The sequence below is a fragment of the Crocuta crocuta genome, unplaced genomic scaffold (genome assembly GCF_008692635.1).
Source record: "Crocuta crocuta isolate KB4526 unplaced genomic scaffold, BGI_CrCroc_1.0 scaffold130, whole genome shotgun sequence".
Classification (NCBI taxonomy): domain Eukaryota; kingdom Metazoa; phylum Chordata; class Mammalia; order Carnivora; family Hyaenidae; genus Crocuta; species Crocuta crocuta.
Window position 1 is genome coordinate 9,914,387 of NW_027527920.1, and position 17,403 is coordinate 9,931,789.

The window sequence follows — 17,403 nt, forward strand, 5'->3', positions numbered from 1 at the left end:
TGACCATGCCAATATTTATGTTTTTCCTTGTTAATCTTTACATTACATAGTATAAGCCTCTGGACATTGTGATTTTATCTAGAGGACCCTGGACTCGGGTTCTAACTGAGACTTAAGAACAATGAGGCTATGTCATCCTGATCAAATAGGAAACTGTTCAGGGCCTCAGTGTTCACCTCTGTACACTGGGAATGACAATACGAGCATTCATTCCTACTAAAAGCAAAGGACTCCTATGAACAGAAGGGAAGTCCAGTACCTGCCCCATCTCAGTCACTGGTAACTGGCAGGTGAGGATGCAGGCTGGTGACATAATTTGTCCTATCCTGGCAGGATGACTCTGAATTAGTGTGGCCTGGGAGCTGACAGCTGTTCACTTCCTTGATGGACACAGTAACATCCTGATTGTGCTGGTCTGTGTGCCCACAGCGGCCAGTTTGCCATTGTGAAGAAGTGCCGAGAGAAGAGCACGGGGCTGGAGTACGCGGCCAAATTCATCAAAAAGCGGCAGAGCCCGGCCAGCCGGCGGGGCGTGTCCCGGGAGGAGATTGAGCGGGAGGTGAGCATCCTGCGGCAGGTGCTGCACCCCAACGTCATCACGCTGCACGACGTCTTTGAGAACCGAACCGACGTGGTGCTCATCCTCGAGCTGTGAGTGGGTGTTCGGGACCCATGGGGGGGCAGGAGAGGCAGGTAGGGTGCTGGATGCTCCAGCTGCAGGTCCCCAAGAGTGGCAGCAACCAGACCTAATGAACTCGGCCCAGAGAAGATGAAGTCAATGGTGGGTGGTTTCCCTTGGTCACCACCCCCCTCGTCCTCCTGAACTTGGGCCAAAGGTGGGCGGGTTTGCTAAGCATCAAGGACAAAGGGCTAGGGTCTAGTCTGGCTTTCATTGGACCCTGGGGATAAAAGGGAGGTGATGGCTGCTCCCTGGGTCATTTCCTGGCTGGGGAGCCTGAGGGAGGATGGTGGGGGCAGGGTGGAAGAAGGTAGTAGGAGAGGCTGTCTGGGAGGGGATCTTCTTTATGAGGAGGAGAGGAACAAACATCCTTCGGGCTCTGCAAAGCCCTTCTCCAGCCCTTTCCTGGGAAAAAAATCTTCACATTTGTGCTGTTTGATGCCTTATCATCATAATAGCTATTATTTAGAGAGCCCTAGTATAAGCCAACCATTTGTCAGGTGCTTCACATTTATCCTGTTCAGTCCTCACAGACTATTGAAGGAAGTGTCCTACTAACACGGAGGGGTTACTTGTTATTCACTGTATTGAGCACTTTTATTATCTTATTTAATCTTCATAAAAATCTTATCACATGGAAGCTCTTATTATCCCCATTTTACAGACAGGAACACTGAGAGGCCAGATCTCTTATAAGGCCCTATAGCCAGGAAGAGGAGGGGCTTGAGTCCACACTGTTTATGCAGACAGCTATGAGCATGAGATGAAATGGCATTATGCTGGCCAAATGGGGGAAGACGTCATAGTCTGACACCAAGACTCCAGGGATTGGCCACCTTGTGTTCCTCCTGGAGGTGTCTCCATGGAATGGGGAGACGGGGCCCTGCCAGACAACAGAGTTAGAGTTGGATTGTGGCACAAGTCACAATGGCTGTGTGCAATCAAGCAGCACGACCTGGTGTTGGGAATGTTCTGAGCCTCGTGGGCATGTATGCATCTGCTCGTCGCAGAGGGGTGGTAGCATTTGTTTCAGCAGTCCCTGACTTTGTGACCTTGGGCAAGACACCTCACTCCTCTGAGCTTCAGCTCCCATCCGTAAGTGTGGCAGCCATCCTTAACCTGCCCACAAGTTGGGTGGACCAGCTGACATTTGAAGTCATTCTAATTTGAGAACTAAGCCCTCGCGTTACCAGGATGTAGATTTATGGAGCAGATGGGCATTTGCATACTCTTGCATTGATGCTTAAATTATCCATCTCACTGTTTAAATGCAGAGACTCGCCCGTGCTATTCCTTTCTCACTCCAGCGTCCCCCGTGTCTCTCCCATAGACCTCTCAGCTGGTTGGACTAGTTGGCATATGCTGCTGTCTGACTCAGCAAGCCTGGGGGCATCCCACAGGTGTGGTCGGCCATGTGGACAGCCCAAGGTGTGGCATGCCGCAGGGCTAAGGGTCAACAGTTGGTACACTGTTCCCAGCAGAGAGTGACGAGCCCACCTCCGCTGGGGAGGCTAGGCCACTGCTTTAAAAACTTTGCAGCAACTGAAAAGAAATTACATTTACAATCCTACCAGCCAAACATAGCTATTTATGTTTTTCTGTGGTTCCTCTCGGCCTTTATCTATCTGTATACAGTCATTGTACTTGCACAATTTCTTGCTCTACTTTTCCCCTTCAGCATAATTTCACAAATAGTTTTTTTTTTTCCTTTAACTGACTGTATCATGTTTCATTGAATTACATTCTCATATATCCCTATCATTGGCTATTTGGTTTTGACTTTCCAGCTTTTAACCATTACACATTTCAATGCCAAAAAACAACTTCCTTCTCATAAATTCCCACTTTTCTTTTGAATTAGTCCTTTCAGGTCAGTCCCCAGGAAGGGGATGACTAGGCTGACATTTGTAGGGCTCTTGATAGCCTCACTTTCATGGGACGATATTAGTGAACTGGTAGGACCTACAATATAGGAGCTTTTTCCAATTTGCCTGCAGCCTTGCCAGCCCTGGGCCATTTGTTCTAAAACAGAATTCATTATTTGTTCGCCTTTATAGTTATTAAATGATTCGTGGTTGTCATTTTTATTCTTATAAGATTAAAGTGTTCTATTCTTTAATTGCTGGAGAAATTGCTTGCTTCTCCTGGTTTGCAGAACCCTGGGAGTTGGGGTCTGGGATGCTCTTGAGATGTCCCTGTTTCTCTCAGCAGGGTTCATGGTCAGCAACAGTTATGTGTCCTCTTCCAGGGAGCTGTCACCATCCGTACCATCAGTTGTCACACTGGAGCTCCCAGTATGACTTGCTCGAGCTGCTGTCCTTGCTCAGTTCTGTCTATTCATAGTTTCTCTGTCACCTCTTTTATTTTCATTGTTTCACTGCTCTCGGGGTGCCTGACTATGGAGCACTGGGCATTGCTAAGGCTAGCAATGGTGCGGGAACCATGTGTGACCAGGGTGTCCCAGGGAGGACCTCCTGAGACAGAAGGGCTTTTCATGGGCTTCTGTGTTTGGACTTGGTGACCTCTGTTGGGCTGATCAGCAGCCTGTGGCTGCCTGGTCCTCCTGGTGCCCTAGCAGGTTAGTGGGTTTACCCAATGTTTAAACAAGTGTACTAGTGCCCTCCTTGTTCAGTTGAAATTGCAGGTTTTGTGGGTGGGTCTACCCCAATCCCACTGTCCCTCTCAGCAACTGTTGTCTGGTACAGGCTTTCTGCTCAAGTGACTGGTACTCAGAGGACATGCTCAGCCTTGATTTAAGTCTCTTTCAACTGTCATTACTCCATCCATGACCTCCTTAGCACCAGCTGCCTCTGGTCAGGGCTGTTGAAGGCAAGGATGGGAAGTGCTTGGTTTTCCCATATAAGTTGACTTTCGTATTGCATAAAAAATATTTTCAAAATCTCAGTAGATTAATTCATATCATATGTGGAGCTTCCTCTGGGAAATGTAAGTCAGCCCCGGGGGGGTGAGGGGGGCGGCGGGGCGTTAGACAGGCCTCCCATCCAGGCTCTGACCTCTCTGGGGCCTCCTGGACTCCCAGCTAATGGAAAGCGATACCCGGGTGGTTGCATACCAGAGAACGGCCTGGCAGATCACCCCAAGGGGCCAGCAGTACTTCCCAGTGCTCTAAATTGAGTGCAGCTTCCTGGGCCCAAGTGGCCCTGGCAGTGTCCTTCCTGAGTCACTATCTACACAGGTCATTTCAGCACACATCCTCAAAAGCGCATCTGAAAAGCTTTTCTAGCAAGCAGACCAACCTGTGGGGAGGAAGGCGGCAAAGGTCAGCTTAGCAGGAAGGGGACTGATCCCGGAGATGCTGAGAAGAGAGCAGAACTAGACTATTGGGTTTTGCTTTCCATCTTTAAGCTGAAGAGGTTTGGGTTGTGAGAGGAGAGAAGTTTGGGAGGAAATGGGGAATGGCTTCAGGGAGGAGAAACCCTTGGGGAAAATTATGTTAGAGGAAAAATGAACAAAACCTAGAGGAGACCTGCCTGAGCATTGATGTGAGTGTCCCCAGTCAGGGAGTCCAGACTTGGACGTTTACCCCAGTGAGCTTACCAGTCTCCCACCTTTCTAAGCCTCTGGGGGAGATTCTAAGGGCCCCCGTGGCTGGTATCCAAAGGAGACCATACCTCACCCAGCCTCCTGCTCAGATCACACTTTCAAACAAAATGCCTGGTTACTATCTCCTAAAGTCGTCAGCCAGCCTGGGCCTTCACATCAGTGGCATTGGGTGACAGAACACGTCCACATTATCATGAGATTCTTTTACACTTATGCAGCATTCTATTTAAGGTAGGAAGGGTAGGGTGTGCCCGAGGCCACAGCCTCACAGGACCCAGCGGGGGCTGGAAGTACAGAAAACAAGGGCCAGGCTGGGTCCTGTGTTTCAGAGGGGGCCCTGTGGATTTGAGCAGGTCTGGACTGGTCTCTTGCAGATGCCAAGGCTTCACTTTTATATGATATAGAATATTCTATCTCATGTTGATATTTTAATGTTTTCTTTTCCTTTGTTCTTTTATTCACCCACCTTCTACTGAATGTCTTTGTTTCACAAGGTGCTGTGGACACAAAGATAACCTAGCTGGGGAGAGAGACAGACAGGTAACAATACCCTGTGTGATGAGGGCTCAAATGCAGCTCAGCAGAGATGTCAGAGGACTGCCCAGTACTTGCGGTGGCTTTGAGCTTCCCTTTTGTCACCCACTCAAACTTTATAATATGGAGACAATGTGGTGAGAAGAACACACAATGGACTAGGGCCGAGAAGATCTGGCTGTAAATCCTGGTTCTATGACTTACTCTGTGACCCTGGGCAAGTCACTTTGCTCTCTTGGGGCCTCAGTTTCCTCATTTGTAAGGTCAGGACAGAAGTGCCATCTACCCTCTGGGTGGATATGAGTCTCAAGTGAGAGAATGCTTGGGAAAGCCCATTGCGCCGGCGGCCAACTCAAACTCGGAATCAAGCACTCTTCTGCCACTGCTGCACCTCATGACAGTACGGTGCGTGGTATTTACTTCTGGGACTTCATCGAGGGTCTCATAGCACGTGTCCAACTCTACAGCAAGATCCTCCCCTCCCAGGGCTTTTTCCTCATTCCTGTTTTGCAAGAAGAAAAGCTAGGCCTTGGGACTCATGTGCCACACCCCAAGGGGAAGGGTGGGTCTGTGTTAGGGAAGGATTGGGACTACCATCCTGGCCCTTTGGCCTGGTTCTGCAGAGCAGACCAGAAGAGTCTGCAGAGTTACTCTTTAGCATCTGCGAGGAGTTCAGATTCCAGCACCTGCCCAGGTGGGGGTGAGGCAGAGGATGGCCTCATGCATGAGGCACATGGAAAAATAGTGCACAAGGCTCATCCCCAGCACCAAGGCAGACACTTTCGACGGCACCCAGCTGACTGAGTAGAGGGGCACTGTGGTTCTTGCAGACAATATGCCCCCCTGCGCCATCTCACCTCACTCTCTTCACCCCTTTACCACCACCCCGCCCCACTGTCTCTAAATATTTACTCAGCATCTATCACAATGCTGAGTGGTCGACACTAGCCATGAGGATGAGTATCTGATTTCCGGCTCCTGCCCTTGAGACACTCACACCCCAGCAGGAACAGAGGCTCCTGGCATTTGTCTGTCTACTAAAGGGAGACATTTTCAACCCCATTTGACAGATGAGGAAGACTGAGGTGGAAAGTGACTTGGCAGTCAGGGGCAGAACCAGTGTGCCAGCAGGTCTGCAGCTCCCCTCCAAAGCTGTCCAGTGCCACATACATGCCTTTTGCTTGCCCCCACCTCTGTGCCTTTGCAGAGAGATGCCTGCCTGTCACACCTGTCTCATCCCCTTGCTCCCTGCTTCCAGACCCTACCCAAGCCTCGCTGCATTCTCAGCACCTTCTGTCACCACTTAAGCCCGTACTAACCACGTGTGATAAGCAAATAATAACATCACGGCAGAAGTCCCTGCTGATGGGACGCGGTCAGATGCCGGTCACTGTGCTGAGTGCCTTCCTTAAGGCACCAACTCACTTGCTCTTTAGAGCAAGGTGAACAGGTAGACATTCCCATTACCACCTGCTCCTGAGAGACCTTGCTGAGAGAGTTATGGCAGCTCATCTCCAGTCACACATTAGTCTGAGAAGACAGTGTTGGACTGTGGCTGGGGCCTGGACGTGGCCTTGACTGCATGCTCCCTTACTAGGAGAACTTGCATGGCTACTTCCCCTCCTATGGGCCTTGGTTTTCTATCTGTTATGGAAGAACTTCCAGGTGATGATGGTCATTATGTGGGAGGGCAGCTGAGGCAATCATGAAGTCTTCCCCTAGAACTTTCCTGTTCATTTATTATAGTGGATTTCAAACTTATGCAAAAGGGGGGAGAATAATGTAAGGCAGCCTCCTAGGCCCATCATCCAGCTTCAACTTATCAACATTTTGCCAATCTTGTTTTATAGAAAACTTCTACTCTCCCACCTGCCCCCACTTAAACTGTTTGTTTGCTTGCTGGAATATTTTAAAGCAAATCTCAGAGACCATGTCACTTGACATATAAATACTCTAGTGTGCATCTCTAACTGATGATAGTTTTTAAAAACATGGCCATCATGTATTCATTACACCTGACAGAATCATCCAGCCAGGCCTCAGGACCACCAAGGCTGTCTATACTTCAGTCTGGAGTGATATTTTCTGATAGACCCAAAGATATCTTTTTTTTTTTAAGTTTATTTATTTATTTTATGAGAAAGTGGGGAAGGATGAGAGAAGGAGAGAGAGAATCCCAGGCAGGCTTCATGCTGTCAGCACATAGCCTGATGTGGGGCTTGAACCCACTAACCATGAGATCATGACCTGAGTTGAAATCAAGGGTTGAACGCTCAACCGACTGAGCCACCCAGGTCCCCCAACCCAAAGATACCTTTCACAGTTGTTTTATTTGAATTAGCACCCAGATGAGGTCCACATACTGCATCTGGTTCTTCTGCTTCTTCTGTCTCATTTCTCCTTTAGCTGTTCTCCTTCCCCTTCTTTTTTGATGCCATTGATTTGTTGGAAAAACCAGGTCATTTGTCCCATTGATTGTCTCACAGTCTGGATTTGACTTATTCCTTCCTCATGCTGTTAGTTAACTTCTTCCTCTATGTCTTGTGTTTCCTGTAAACTAATAGATCTAAATGAGATACCCTCTATATTGGCATTGTTCAATAGAAACATAATATGAACCATATATTCAATTTTAGATCCTTTAAAAAATTTTTTTTTTAATGTTTATTTTTGAGACAGAGAGACAGAGTGTAAGTGGGGGAGGGGCAGAGAGCGAAGGAGACACAGAATCTGAAACAGGCCTCAGGCTCTGAGCTATCAGCACAGAGCCCAATGTGGGGTTCGAACCCACCAACCATGAGATCATGACCTGAGCTGAAGTCGGATGCTTAACCTACTGAGCCACCCAGGCGCCCCAATTTTAGATTTTCTAGTAGCTGCATTGAATAAGAAGTGAGAAGAAATAGGTGAATTAATTTTAATATTTTTATTCAATCCAATATATACAAAACATTATTATTTTAACATGTAACCAATATAAAATCATTAATGAGATATTTTACATTCTTTTTTCCATATTCCGTCTTCAAAACCCAATGTGTATCTTACACTTATAGCACATTTAGTTCATGCTCAATGCAGTGGTTAGAGTGAAATACAATCCTATCAAAATAACAAAGCTGTGTTTACAGGAAAATATTTCACACCATTTCAGTTTTTGAATTAAAATGACTTCAAGTGTGATAAAATTTAAAATTCAATTCCTGGTTGCACTAGCTGTATTTCTTTTTTTTTCTTTTTTTTTTTTTTTATTTCTAGAGAGAGAGAGACGCAGCGTGAGCAGGGGAGGTTCAGAGAGAGAGGGAGTCACAGACTGAAACAGGCTCCAGGCTCTGAGCTGGCAGTCAGCACAGAGCCCGACGCGGGGCTCGAACCCACGAACCGCGAGATCACGACCTAAGCGAAAGTCGGACGCTCAACCGACTAAGCCACCCAGGTGCCCCAGCACTAGCTGTATTTCAAATGCTCAGTAGCCACGTGTGACTAGTGGCTGCTCTATTGGACTGTGTTCAGAGAGGACATTTCCATCACTGCCGAAAGTTCTGTTGAGGAGCACTAAGCAAGAGGCTTAAGCAGATATAGGTGTGTGACACTTCATAGGTGTTGCTGTGTACTTCCTGTTGCACCACATCATGTCCAGTTGTTCTGTTTCTCAGGATGCTGAGATTGATTAGTGGGTCCATGGGTGCATCTGGGCATTTTTAAAGAAAGGAGAAAAGGAAGTTTTGCTGCTGTTTAGGACGAACTAGATGGCAGGGAGTGAGTGATTCCCAAAAATGGGACAGAGGCCAGTCTGGCCATATAATCATCCTCTGAGGACACTCAGTATGATATAGTGGTTGAAAGTCATTCTTCCTAGGTTTGAATCCTGACTGCCACTTGCTAGCTCCATGACCTGGGGCAAGTCACTTAACCTCATGGAGCCTCTGTTCATTAAACTGTGAAATAGGAAAATACTGGTACTTAGCTCATAAGGTATTGTGATGGTTAAATGAGTTAATGTGCATAAAGCACACATTATGCACAGAGTAAGTATTCAACAAATATTAATTGCTAATAATATGTCATAGTTGTAAAAATATGGGTTCCAAAGCTTTGGGGCTAGAGAATCTGATTTGGTAGGGTCTGTGGTAGGACCTGAGATCTGCATTTTCTCCAGGTGATCTTGAGTTCTTGGACCCCCTTGGCCCAGATCCCTTCCCAAGATTTTTCCCTGGGATGACCCTTGGCTCTGACCCAGCCCCTGAGAAGCACATCCTGGCTGAATACCTCAGCGTCTGTCAGAGGACAGACAAGCCCGGTAGGGTTGCCAGATTCAGCAAATAAAAATCCCGTATTTTACCTGGCAACCCTAAATCCCTCATCCAGATAAAACTGCAAACTAGTATTTATAGGAGAGGTTGTTCTGCTCTGTGGGTCTCCATTCCTGCCATATCTACCATAAGGTGCAAAAGTGTGGAGAATGAGGACAAAAGCAGAATTTTGGGGCTTTTAGATAGGTCTCTACATTTCAGTTAGGGACCATGCCTAGATTCTCTTGAGCTCTGAAGAGGCCATCTTTTATAAAGTCCAAGAAAGTGCTCTAGGAGCCATCTTACTCCATCTGCTCATTTTGCAGATAGGGAAACTGAGGTCTGCCTGGAGAGGAGGATATGATTTGTCCAAGGTCAATGGCAGGGCTGGACTGGAACCTAGGTGTCCAGCTTTTGGCCCAACATATGTTCTTTGTCATACCACAGTATTTGTTTCTGTCCTCTGCCACCTCAGTCATGGGGGCCAGGGAGTGGTAGCAGCCAGGGTAACCAGAGGCCCTTCTGGTAATGCCTTAAGAACCAAGGCTCCTACCCTTGGTATCCAAAGGAAAGAACACAAGTGAATAGAAGCAAAGTCAGTCCCTGGTGCTGGCTGGACAAAGCCATACATCCTGCCATACATCCAGGTGGTGGGGGTCAGGTTCAGGAGCTGCACCCTTTGGCCTGGCCTCCTGACACCTAGGTCTGATTGGGCCTGGGCCCCACCCCACACCGGTGTCTTGCAGAGTGTCGGGAGGAGAGCTCTTCGACTTCCTGGCCCAGAAGGAGTCGCTGAGTGAGGAGGAGGCGACCAGCTTCATCAAGCAGATCCTGGACGGTGTGAACTACCTTCATGCCAAGAAAATTGCTCACTTTGATCTCAAGGTCAGTGAGGGGGTGAGGGAGGAGAGTAATTTTAGGAAGAACAAGCCCAGTCCCTATTGATGTCACTGCCAGAAAAGGCTCAGTGCCTGTTTGGCCCTCCTGCCTTCTCTGGCTGTGGAAAACTCTGAGCTCCTAGGAAAGAAATGATTCCATATAAAGTATCCCTCTCCTCACTTTCATTTCACATATCAGGCTTTCTTCACATAGGGACTGACTACAAGAAGCTTCTTGCTCAGACCACAGGCACCTCATCTCTCTCAGGGAGCAGGTGGGGTATAGTTTTTAAATACTAGACCAACAACAGGAAACTTGAAACCAAACACATTTCACAAGACTGGACTCTTCGGTAACCAAGAACTAACTCATGCGAAGGCAGAAGTAGAAACGTTCAGGCAAGGACTGCTGAGGTTGGCTGGCTCTCTGGGCCCCAGAGGCACAGCCTCCAGCAGCCTTGGCCCAGAGGTCATCAGCCTTGGAGCCCAGAGGCCACTGGCTGCTCTCCCTGTTCCCATCCCCTGCTGCGGCCACAAAACTGCTCCCAGTGGCCACTGATCATCTGTGGTCCACTGATCATTTGTGGTAACTGGTATTCAGGGTCAAGAAAGTTCACTCTGACCACATAGGACCTCATAAAGCAAGAGTGTGGTCAAGTAGAAGGATCAGTTCCCGTAGTAACTAAGCCAGTTTAGTAGGCTGATGAGCCTTTACAGACACCCAAAGCTTAAAGATCCTCTAACCTGTGATAAGAGGGACCTATTTACTAGAGTAAAGACCCACTCACTTTTCTGTCCAGAAATTCCTGTTGTGTTTCAAGCATTGTACCAGGCGCCTAGGTATCGCTACAGATACAAAAATCAACTGAGGCCCTGTTTGGGCTTAGTTCCTCTTTTCTAGGAAACTTCATACAGGAGACAGAAAAGAAAGATCAACAACTCTGCTGCGATAGAAGGAAGTGTAGAGGAGCTGGGGAGCTCAAAGGAGAGGGCATCTAAGTCAGACTGCAGTATGTGAGAGGGCTTCCTGGAAGAGGTGATATTTGGGTTGAATTTTGAAGAACTGGCAGGGGTTATCAAAGCAGAAGTGTCTTCCAAGGAAGACAGACTAGCAGCATACATAGTTCTGAAATAGCACAATGCGTTCAGGGAAGTACAGGCAGAGGGTGAATGTTCCAAATGGCTGAAGAATAAACCAGGAGGAGAGCAGGAGGCAGACACAAGGGCTTGAGAGCAAAGCCAAAGAGACTGAACTTTACCCTGAGGGATACAGGGATCAGGTGATCAGGGAGATGTGTGTTTTGGAAAAACCCTCTGGCTGGAAGGATGGATAGAATGGGGAACACCTGGAGGCTGGCGGGGGCTGGGGCGGGGGATGCCATCTGGGAGGCTAGTGCAGTAATCCAGGTGAGACGTGGCAAGTGCCAAACTAATATATGGAGGAGACAGATTGAAGACCTATTACAGAGATTGATCTGAGAATTGATTAGGGGCCTAATTAGCTGTGGGGGATGAGGAAGAGGGCAGAGTTCAGGACGATACCCAAGTTCTGGCTGGGGGGTGACTGGCCCAGAGAGTGCATAGTGTGCCTATGGTCCCACAGTGACTGCATCAGGCAATGGGCTCAGTTCTTGCCATGAACTCCCACCCTAGCTCTTACCCTGCCCTGTGGGGTGACCTGCCATGATTATCCCAGTGGGGTCCTCACTCCTGATGCTGATTGTCGCAGTATTTTGAATTCCCCCTGCAGAAGACACCTTGCAGAGTTTTACACAAGAATCAGAGGTAAAACTTGGAGTCACCGAGGAGAGTGTGGTCTGAGGGGCACTTTGGACCTCAGAGCGGTAGTACGCCAAACAAGCAACAGTCTACCTGGACTGCATTTGCGTCTCCTTCCTGGCAGTACTTTGGACAATTAACTTACTGTTTTCTGTGTCTTTACTGGCTCCAGGAGACCGGCCTCAAAATGGGCTCCTTTGTCTTTTCTCTACAGGGTCTGGTAGAGATAGGAGGAGTTGTAATCCCGAAGGTGCCATGACTAAAGCAGGTCCATGCTGTTTAGTTTGCTTGTGTGGCTGCTCGCTGTGATGTGGGGAGTGCTGTCTTGGAGGTGGCCAGGTTGGGGTTTCATCTTCATCCTGCCATGTACCCGGATACAACTGAGGCTCAGTCTTTCAGCTTCAGTGCAAATAATAATCCATACCTGGTGCAGTTGTTGTTAAGGGTTAAAGAGAAGCAGCATTATGTGCTGAGTACCAGATAGTGCTCTGTAATAGTACTTAGTATTGTTATTTCCCCTCCTAGAAGAGAGGAAAAGAAAACACAACTCTTGTTACAGTATGTTGGGCACCCAACCTAGAAAAACAATCCTGCTAGTGCAATTCTCGATTGGCCAACAGAGAGCTGAGATTGGATGCTGCTGGGGCAGGTCTGGCTCTTGGGCTCAGTCTGGATGCTTTCCATGACCTGAAGATGGTCCCTGGGTTTCCCCTGGATGTGTGTAGGGTGGTTCTGCTAACCCCCATCTCGGCCTCCTATTCTTAGAGTTGTGCATGCTCTGAGCCTTCTGACCCTCCCTCCCCATCTGTGGGTCCCTTGGCCCAGGCTCAGCTGAGCAACTGCAGGAAGTGATGAGTAGCCGGATTACCTCATGATTGGGTAGACGCTTCCTGGAGCCAGAATGTGGGTAGGCATGCCCCTGGCTGGAACTTTCCACCAGCTAGAGGGGGTCATGTAGAAAAGTCCAGCTGGTAGCTTAGAGGGGACTTCTTGGTTCTATGTTATTTCCGACCACATAGAATTCATTTTATGTGGATACAGTTTTCTTCCTGATTTGCATTCTCTGTGAGGTGCCTCTGCTTTTCTCAACTCTTATATTCTGTTACTCCTTACCAAGTGAGTCAGGCTGGCCTTGCTGCCCCATGAACACAGCCACCATGTTGTCTCCATGCTCCTACCATGACCTGTTCCCCATGCTCACCTTGCAGGAGCAGCTGATGGAGGATGGTCAGCTCTCACCTGTCTTTGGAATATTAACTTCTCCTGGGACCCTCCTATGATAAGCTCCTCCTATGTTCAGTCACTGTGTTAGAGAGGTGAAGCCCTGTCTCTGCTTAAGACATGCTCCCAGCCTTGTGGCAGAAAGCAGATAAATGGACAAATTAATGTAAGATGAGTAGTCTTGGTAAAAACAAATCATGGCATGCTGTTGCCCAGAAATCTATGATTGCCATCATTCAGCATGGCATTCAGGCCTTTCTTACACTTGCTTAGCCCTGATTCTGGTCTCAACCACCTTTCCCCACTCCAAAACATTAGCCCCAGGCAACAAGATGATAGATACATGTTCTGGCCTCTCTCCGTCTCTGTTCACACTGTTCCCATCCCGGAAGCTGTTATTCTTCCTTTCTCTGTCCATGGACTTCCTTCCTGCTCATCCTTCTAGGCCCAGCAGACACATCATTTCCTCTAGGAAGCCTTTCCCTTCCCTACTACCTCCCAATGCATAACTAAGAAGGAACTTGCCTTTATGCTTCTGTTGCCCTTTGTACAGTCTTCTGCTGTGAGTGTCTATCACTGTCGGTCACTTTCTGCTGCTTGTATCTAGTACTGTGCTTGCCACATGACAAGATAGTGTTGAATGAATGAGTAAATGAATGAATGAATATCTTACTAAGACCAAATGCATGCATGGGATGGCAAAGGCCCTTTCATGTCACCTGGAAAATGCAAAAGAGTTTGCAGGCAGATGTCAGTGCAATGATGTGAACATTTATTAGGGGAATATAGTATGCCCAGGAGTAGAGTGACAAACATCAATGTGATACGGTACCTGCCTTCCACGGGCCCACTGTCTATTAGGAGATGGCCACAGTGAGACTTGGCGGGGAGGCCACCTGATGTGAAAGCTAACATGACTCTTGCCAACAAATGCCCATTTCCAAGGGGTAAGCGTCCTGCCTCAGCAGAGGGAATACCAGGCCAGTGTGTGCTGTAAGTTCACCACAGAAAGGCCCTTTGATGTGGTCAGGTAGGGATGGTAAAGGTAGATGATGTTGCCCTGCATTTATATGGATGGAAGGGACACTGGGGCTGCCTGCCCTTCAGTACCAGGGAGTACCCAATGTGCCTTCAGACATGCCTTTTGCAGGATGGATTCCCAGGAAATGGGGGTCAGTTCCACCTAGGAACCTTACCCTGGCATGTGATCCCAACACAATTAAAGGCCTTGTTGAGGGCGGTTTTGTGTGGTTTTTGTGTGTATTTTGTATTTGGGAATTTCCCTTCTGAGTATGGGTGTGTCTCTACATTCTGACCCAACTTGAGGATTCAAAAATAGATTGTAGGCCTTGGGTCTGACTAGTATTTTAAGCAACAGAACAAGTCATGAGGATTGAATACAATTATATGCAAGCCAGGAACACTTATGGGGCTTTTTAGTTTATATAAATAGTAGAAAGGAAGAGTGAATTTCTGAACAAGGACTCAAAAAATCCAAATTCCTCTGTGCCCTGATCATCCTTTGAGCTGTTTTTATGTTCATGACATGAGGGGGTTTGCTTGTCTAGCTTTCATAGGGAATGATATCAATAATACTATAAATGTACATGGCACTTTCTATAATACAGCATGCTTACACATTTGTTCTCTCACTTGACTCTCATGGCACCCATTGAGGTATAGGTATTGTCACCTTTTTACATGCAAGGCAATTGAGATTCAGAGAGGTTAAGTAACTTGTCCAATATCACACAGGTTTGGTTTTTTTTTTAAGTTTTTTTTTACTTCTTTAGAGAGAGAGAGAGAGTGGGCATGAGTGGGGAGGGGCAGAGACAGAGAGGGAAAGAGAGAATCTCCAGCAAGCTCTGCATTGTCAGCGCAGAGCTGGATGTGGAGCCCCATCTCACAACTCTGAGATCATGACCTGAGCCCAAATCAAGAATTGGGTGCTCAACTGACCGAGTCACCCAGGTACTCCAAGATCACATAAGTATTAAATGACAGAGCTGGGGCTTGAACTTAGCCAGTGAGGAAATGCTAAGCCAAGCTGGGTGTTACCAGCTTTTCAGTCACCAAATTCTGACAATGCAGACTTCTTACTTCCTTGGTCCATGCCTCTTACATTTAATTACTCCAAAGGTCTGAACTGTGTCCTACATTTATCCTTCATACAGTTAATTTCTCATCTGGTTACATTGTTTTTTCTTTCTAATATCCTCATATTTTTTAAGTGTATACTTTATTAATTGCTATACAATGTACACACATTTGAAAGGAGAACTTCTAAGAATGAGACTGTTTCCATACTACAACCTGGTGGCATGAAGTGAAGGTAAGACATGGCAGAGATTTAACTGTCAGGATAGGATAGGGAGAGATTGTGAAGGTACAGGCCAGACCAAAGAGTCTGTATAGGCAGTCACAGCATCGAAGGCTTTTTCCCTCAAATGTTTTTATTATGAAAACATTTCAAAACATTTAAGGAAATTGGAAGAATACAGGGGACACCATTATACCTTCCCCCTAGATTCAACATGTGGCCACATTTGCTTTACCTCTTTCTCTTGTTAAAAAAGAAAAGAGAGGGGCGCCTGGGTGGCTTAGTCGGTGAAGCGTCCGACTTTCGCTTAGGTCATGATCTCGCTGTTCGTGGCTTTGAGCCCTGCGTTGGGCTCTGTGCTGACTGCCAGCTCAGAGCCTGGAGCCTGTTTCAGAGTCTGTGTCTCCCTCTCTCTCTGACCCTCCCCTGCTCACGCTGTCTCTCTCTCTCCTAGAAATAAATAAAAATATTAAAAAAAAAAAGTTAAAAAAAAAAGAAAAGAGAAAAAGGAGTGCCTGCATGGCTCAGTTCGTTAAGTGGCTGACTTTGGCTCAGGTGATGACCTCACAGTTCGTGGGTTTGAGCCCTGCATCAGGCTCTGTGCTGACATCTTGGAGCCTGGAAGCTGCTTCAGATTCTGTGTCTCCCTCTCTCCCTGCCCCTCCCCCACTCCTGCACTGTCTCTCTTTCTCTCTCTCTCAAAATTAAAGAAACATTTAAACAATTTTAAAAAAACCAAAAAAAATATTTTTACTTATATAAAAGTTTTTATATCTGTATATCTACACACAGACACATACACATGTGTATATATTATATATACATATATATGACTCTTAGAATTAAAAATATTTTAAATAATTAAAATAAAAAATATATATGTGATTTTTAAAATTTTTGGAATAGTTTGAGAGGAGATTATAACCATCCTGACACTTCATGCTTGGCACTTCTATAGGCTGACTGTAAGCCGACTATGGTCAGTCTCCTACAGCCCACAATACCATTATCACACTTAAGAAAATTAATAAGAATTGGTGGAAGATCTTTAATGGGTGGATAAACAAGATTCTATTTCTGATTTTGAAAGAAAATTCTGGCAGGGTATAGAGAGTATGCCAGTTGGAGGTAATGATAAGAATGTGGGAAAGGGATGACCCAAAGGTACCCATTAGCATTAAATTTTTATTTAAATCCAAGTTAGTTAACATATAATGTAATAATGATTTCAGGAATCGAATTGAGTAATTAATCATTTATATATAACATCCAGTGCTCATCACAAGTGCCCTCCTTAATGCCCCTTGCCTGGTTAGCCCATCCCCTAACCCAACACCCCTCCAGCAACCCTCAGCTTGTTCTCTGTATTTAAGAGCATTTTTAAGATGAAGGATGATCTTTTATGCTACTATAAAAAGTAATAACTCATAAAAAATGTAGAAACTTACAAGGAAGCTACCCACAGACTTTCCATTCCAAAACAACCATTATTAACACTTGGTGTGTTTTCTTCAGCTTTTTATGAATGGGGTGTAAGTGCACACACGTGTGTGTGTGTGTGTGTTAGGTACTTGTAACTATACTGTTTTTACAATGTTCTCTTGTGCTTTTTATTTTTAATTTTACATATTAACCTGAGTAGCCCCCATGTGCTCTAAAGTATTTTACTTTGCTGTAGAAAGTACAAGACTTTTATACAAGCCTTTTCTGATTTCCTTACCCTCTTGGTGTGTTCTGAGGGGTGGACCCTGCTTCCTGTTCCTCAGATGCAAAGTTTAGCTTGTGCCTCTTTATCTTGGACCCATGCATCAGACTGTGAGCCCGGAGCCCTAGAAATACATGCTGGCTGCTTTCTCGACTACTGCAAGGCCACCCTAGGGCAGCTTGAGAAGTGAACCTCAGAATGCTGAACTTCTAAATAGTGGCGGCAAGGAACAAAATGTGCCAAAAAGTAGGCTATAGAGAGCCAGCATTCAAAGAGTTGAAATATAGATGCTTTGAAATGGGAAGCATTAAACCAACCAGATGACTCTTACAAGATACAGCAGGAGGCCACGTGGTGAAGTAGAAAGAGGAGAGGATTGGGGGTTGAGCCTGCATTTGAGTCTTAACCTTTGCTGTGTGACATGGGGAGGG

The 17,403-nt window shown here is 46.5% G+C and overlaps 1 protein-coding gene across 5 annotated transcripts in view; it reads left to right on the forward strand.

Moving 5' to 3' along the window:
- DAPK2 (death associated protein kinase 2) overlaps positions 1-17,403 on the forward strand; it is a 111,086-nt gene that overhangs the window by 54,457 nt on the left and 39,226 nt on the right. For 4 of the 5 annotated variants that reach the window (XM_077747478.1, XM_077747443.1, XM_077747451.1 and 1 more), the window contains exons 2-3: positions 430-651; positions 9,816-9,954. In XM_077747478.1, coding sequence (XP_077603604.1) covers positions 430-651; positions 9,816-9,954 — 361 coding nt within the window. Of the gene's footprint in view, positions 1-429; positions 652-5,167; positions 5,183-9,815; positions 9,955-17,403 lie in introns of those variants that run through there. The other variant, XM_077747461.1, reaches the window with a different exon arrangement.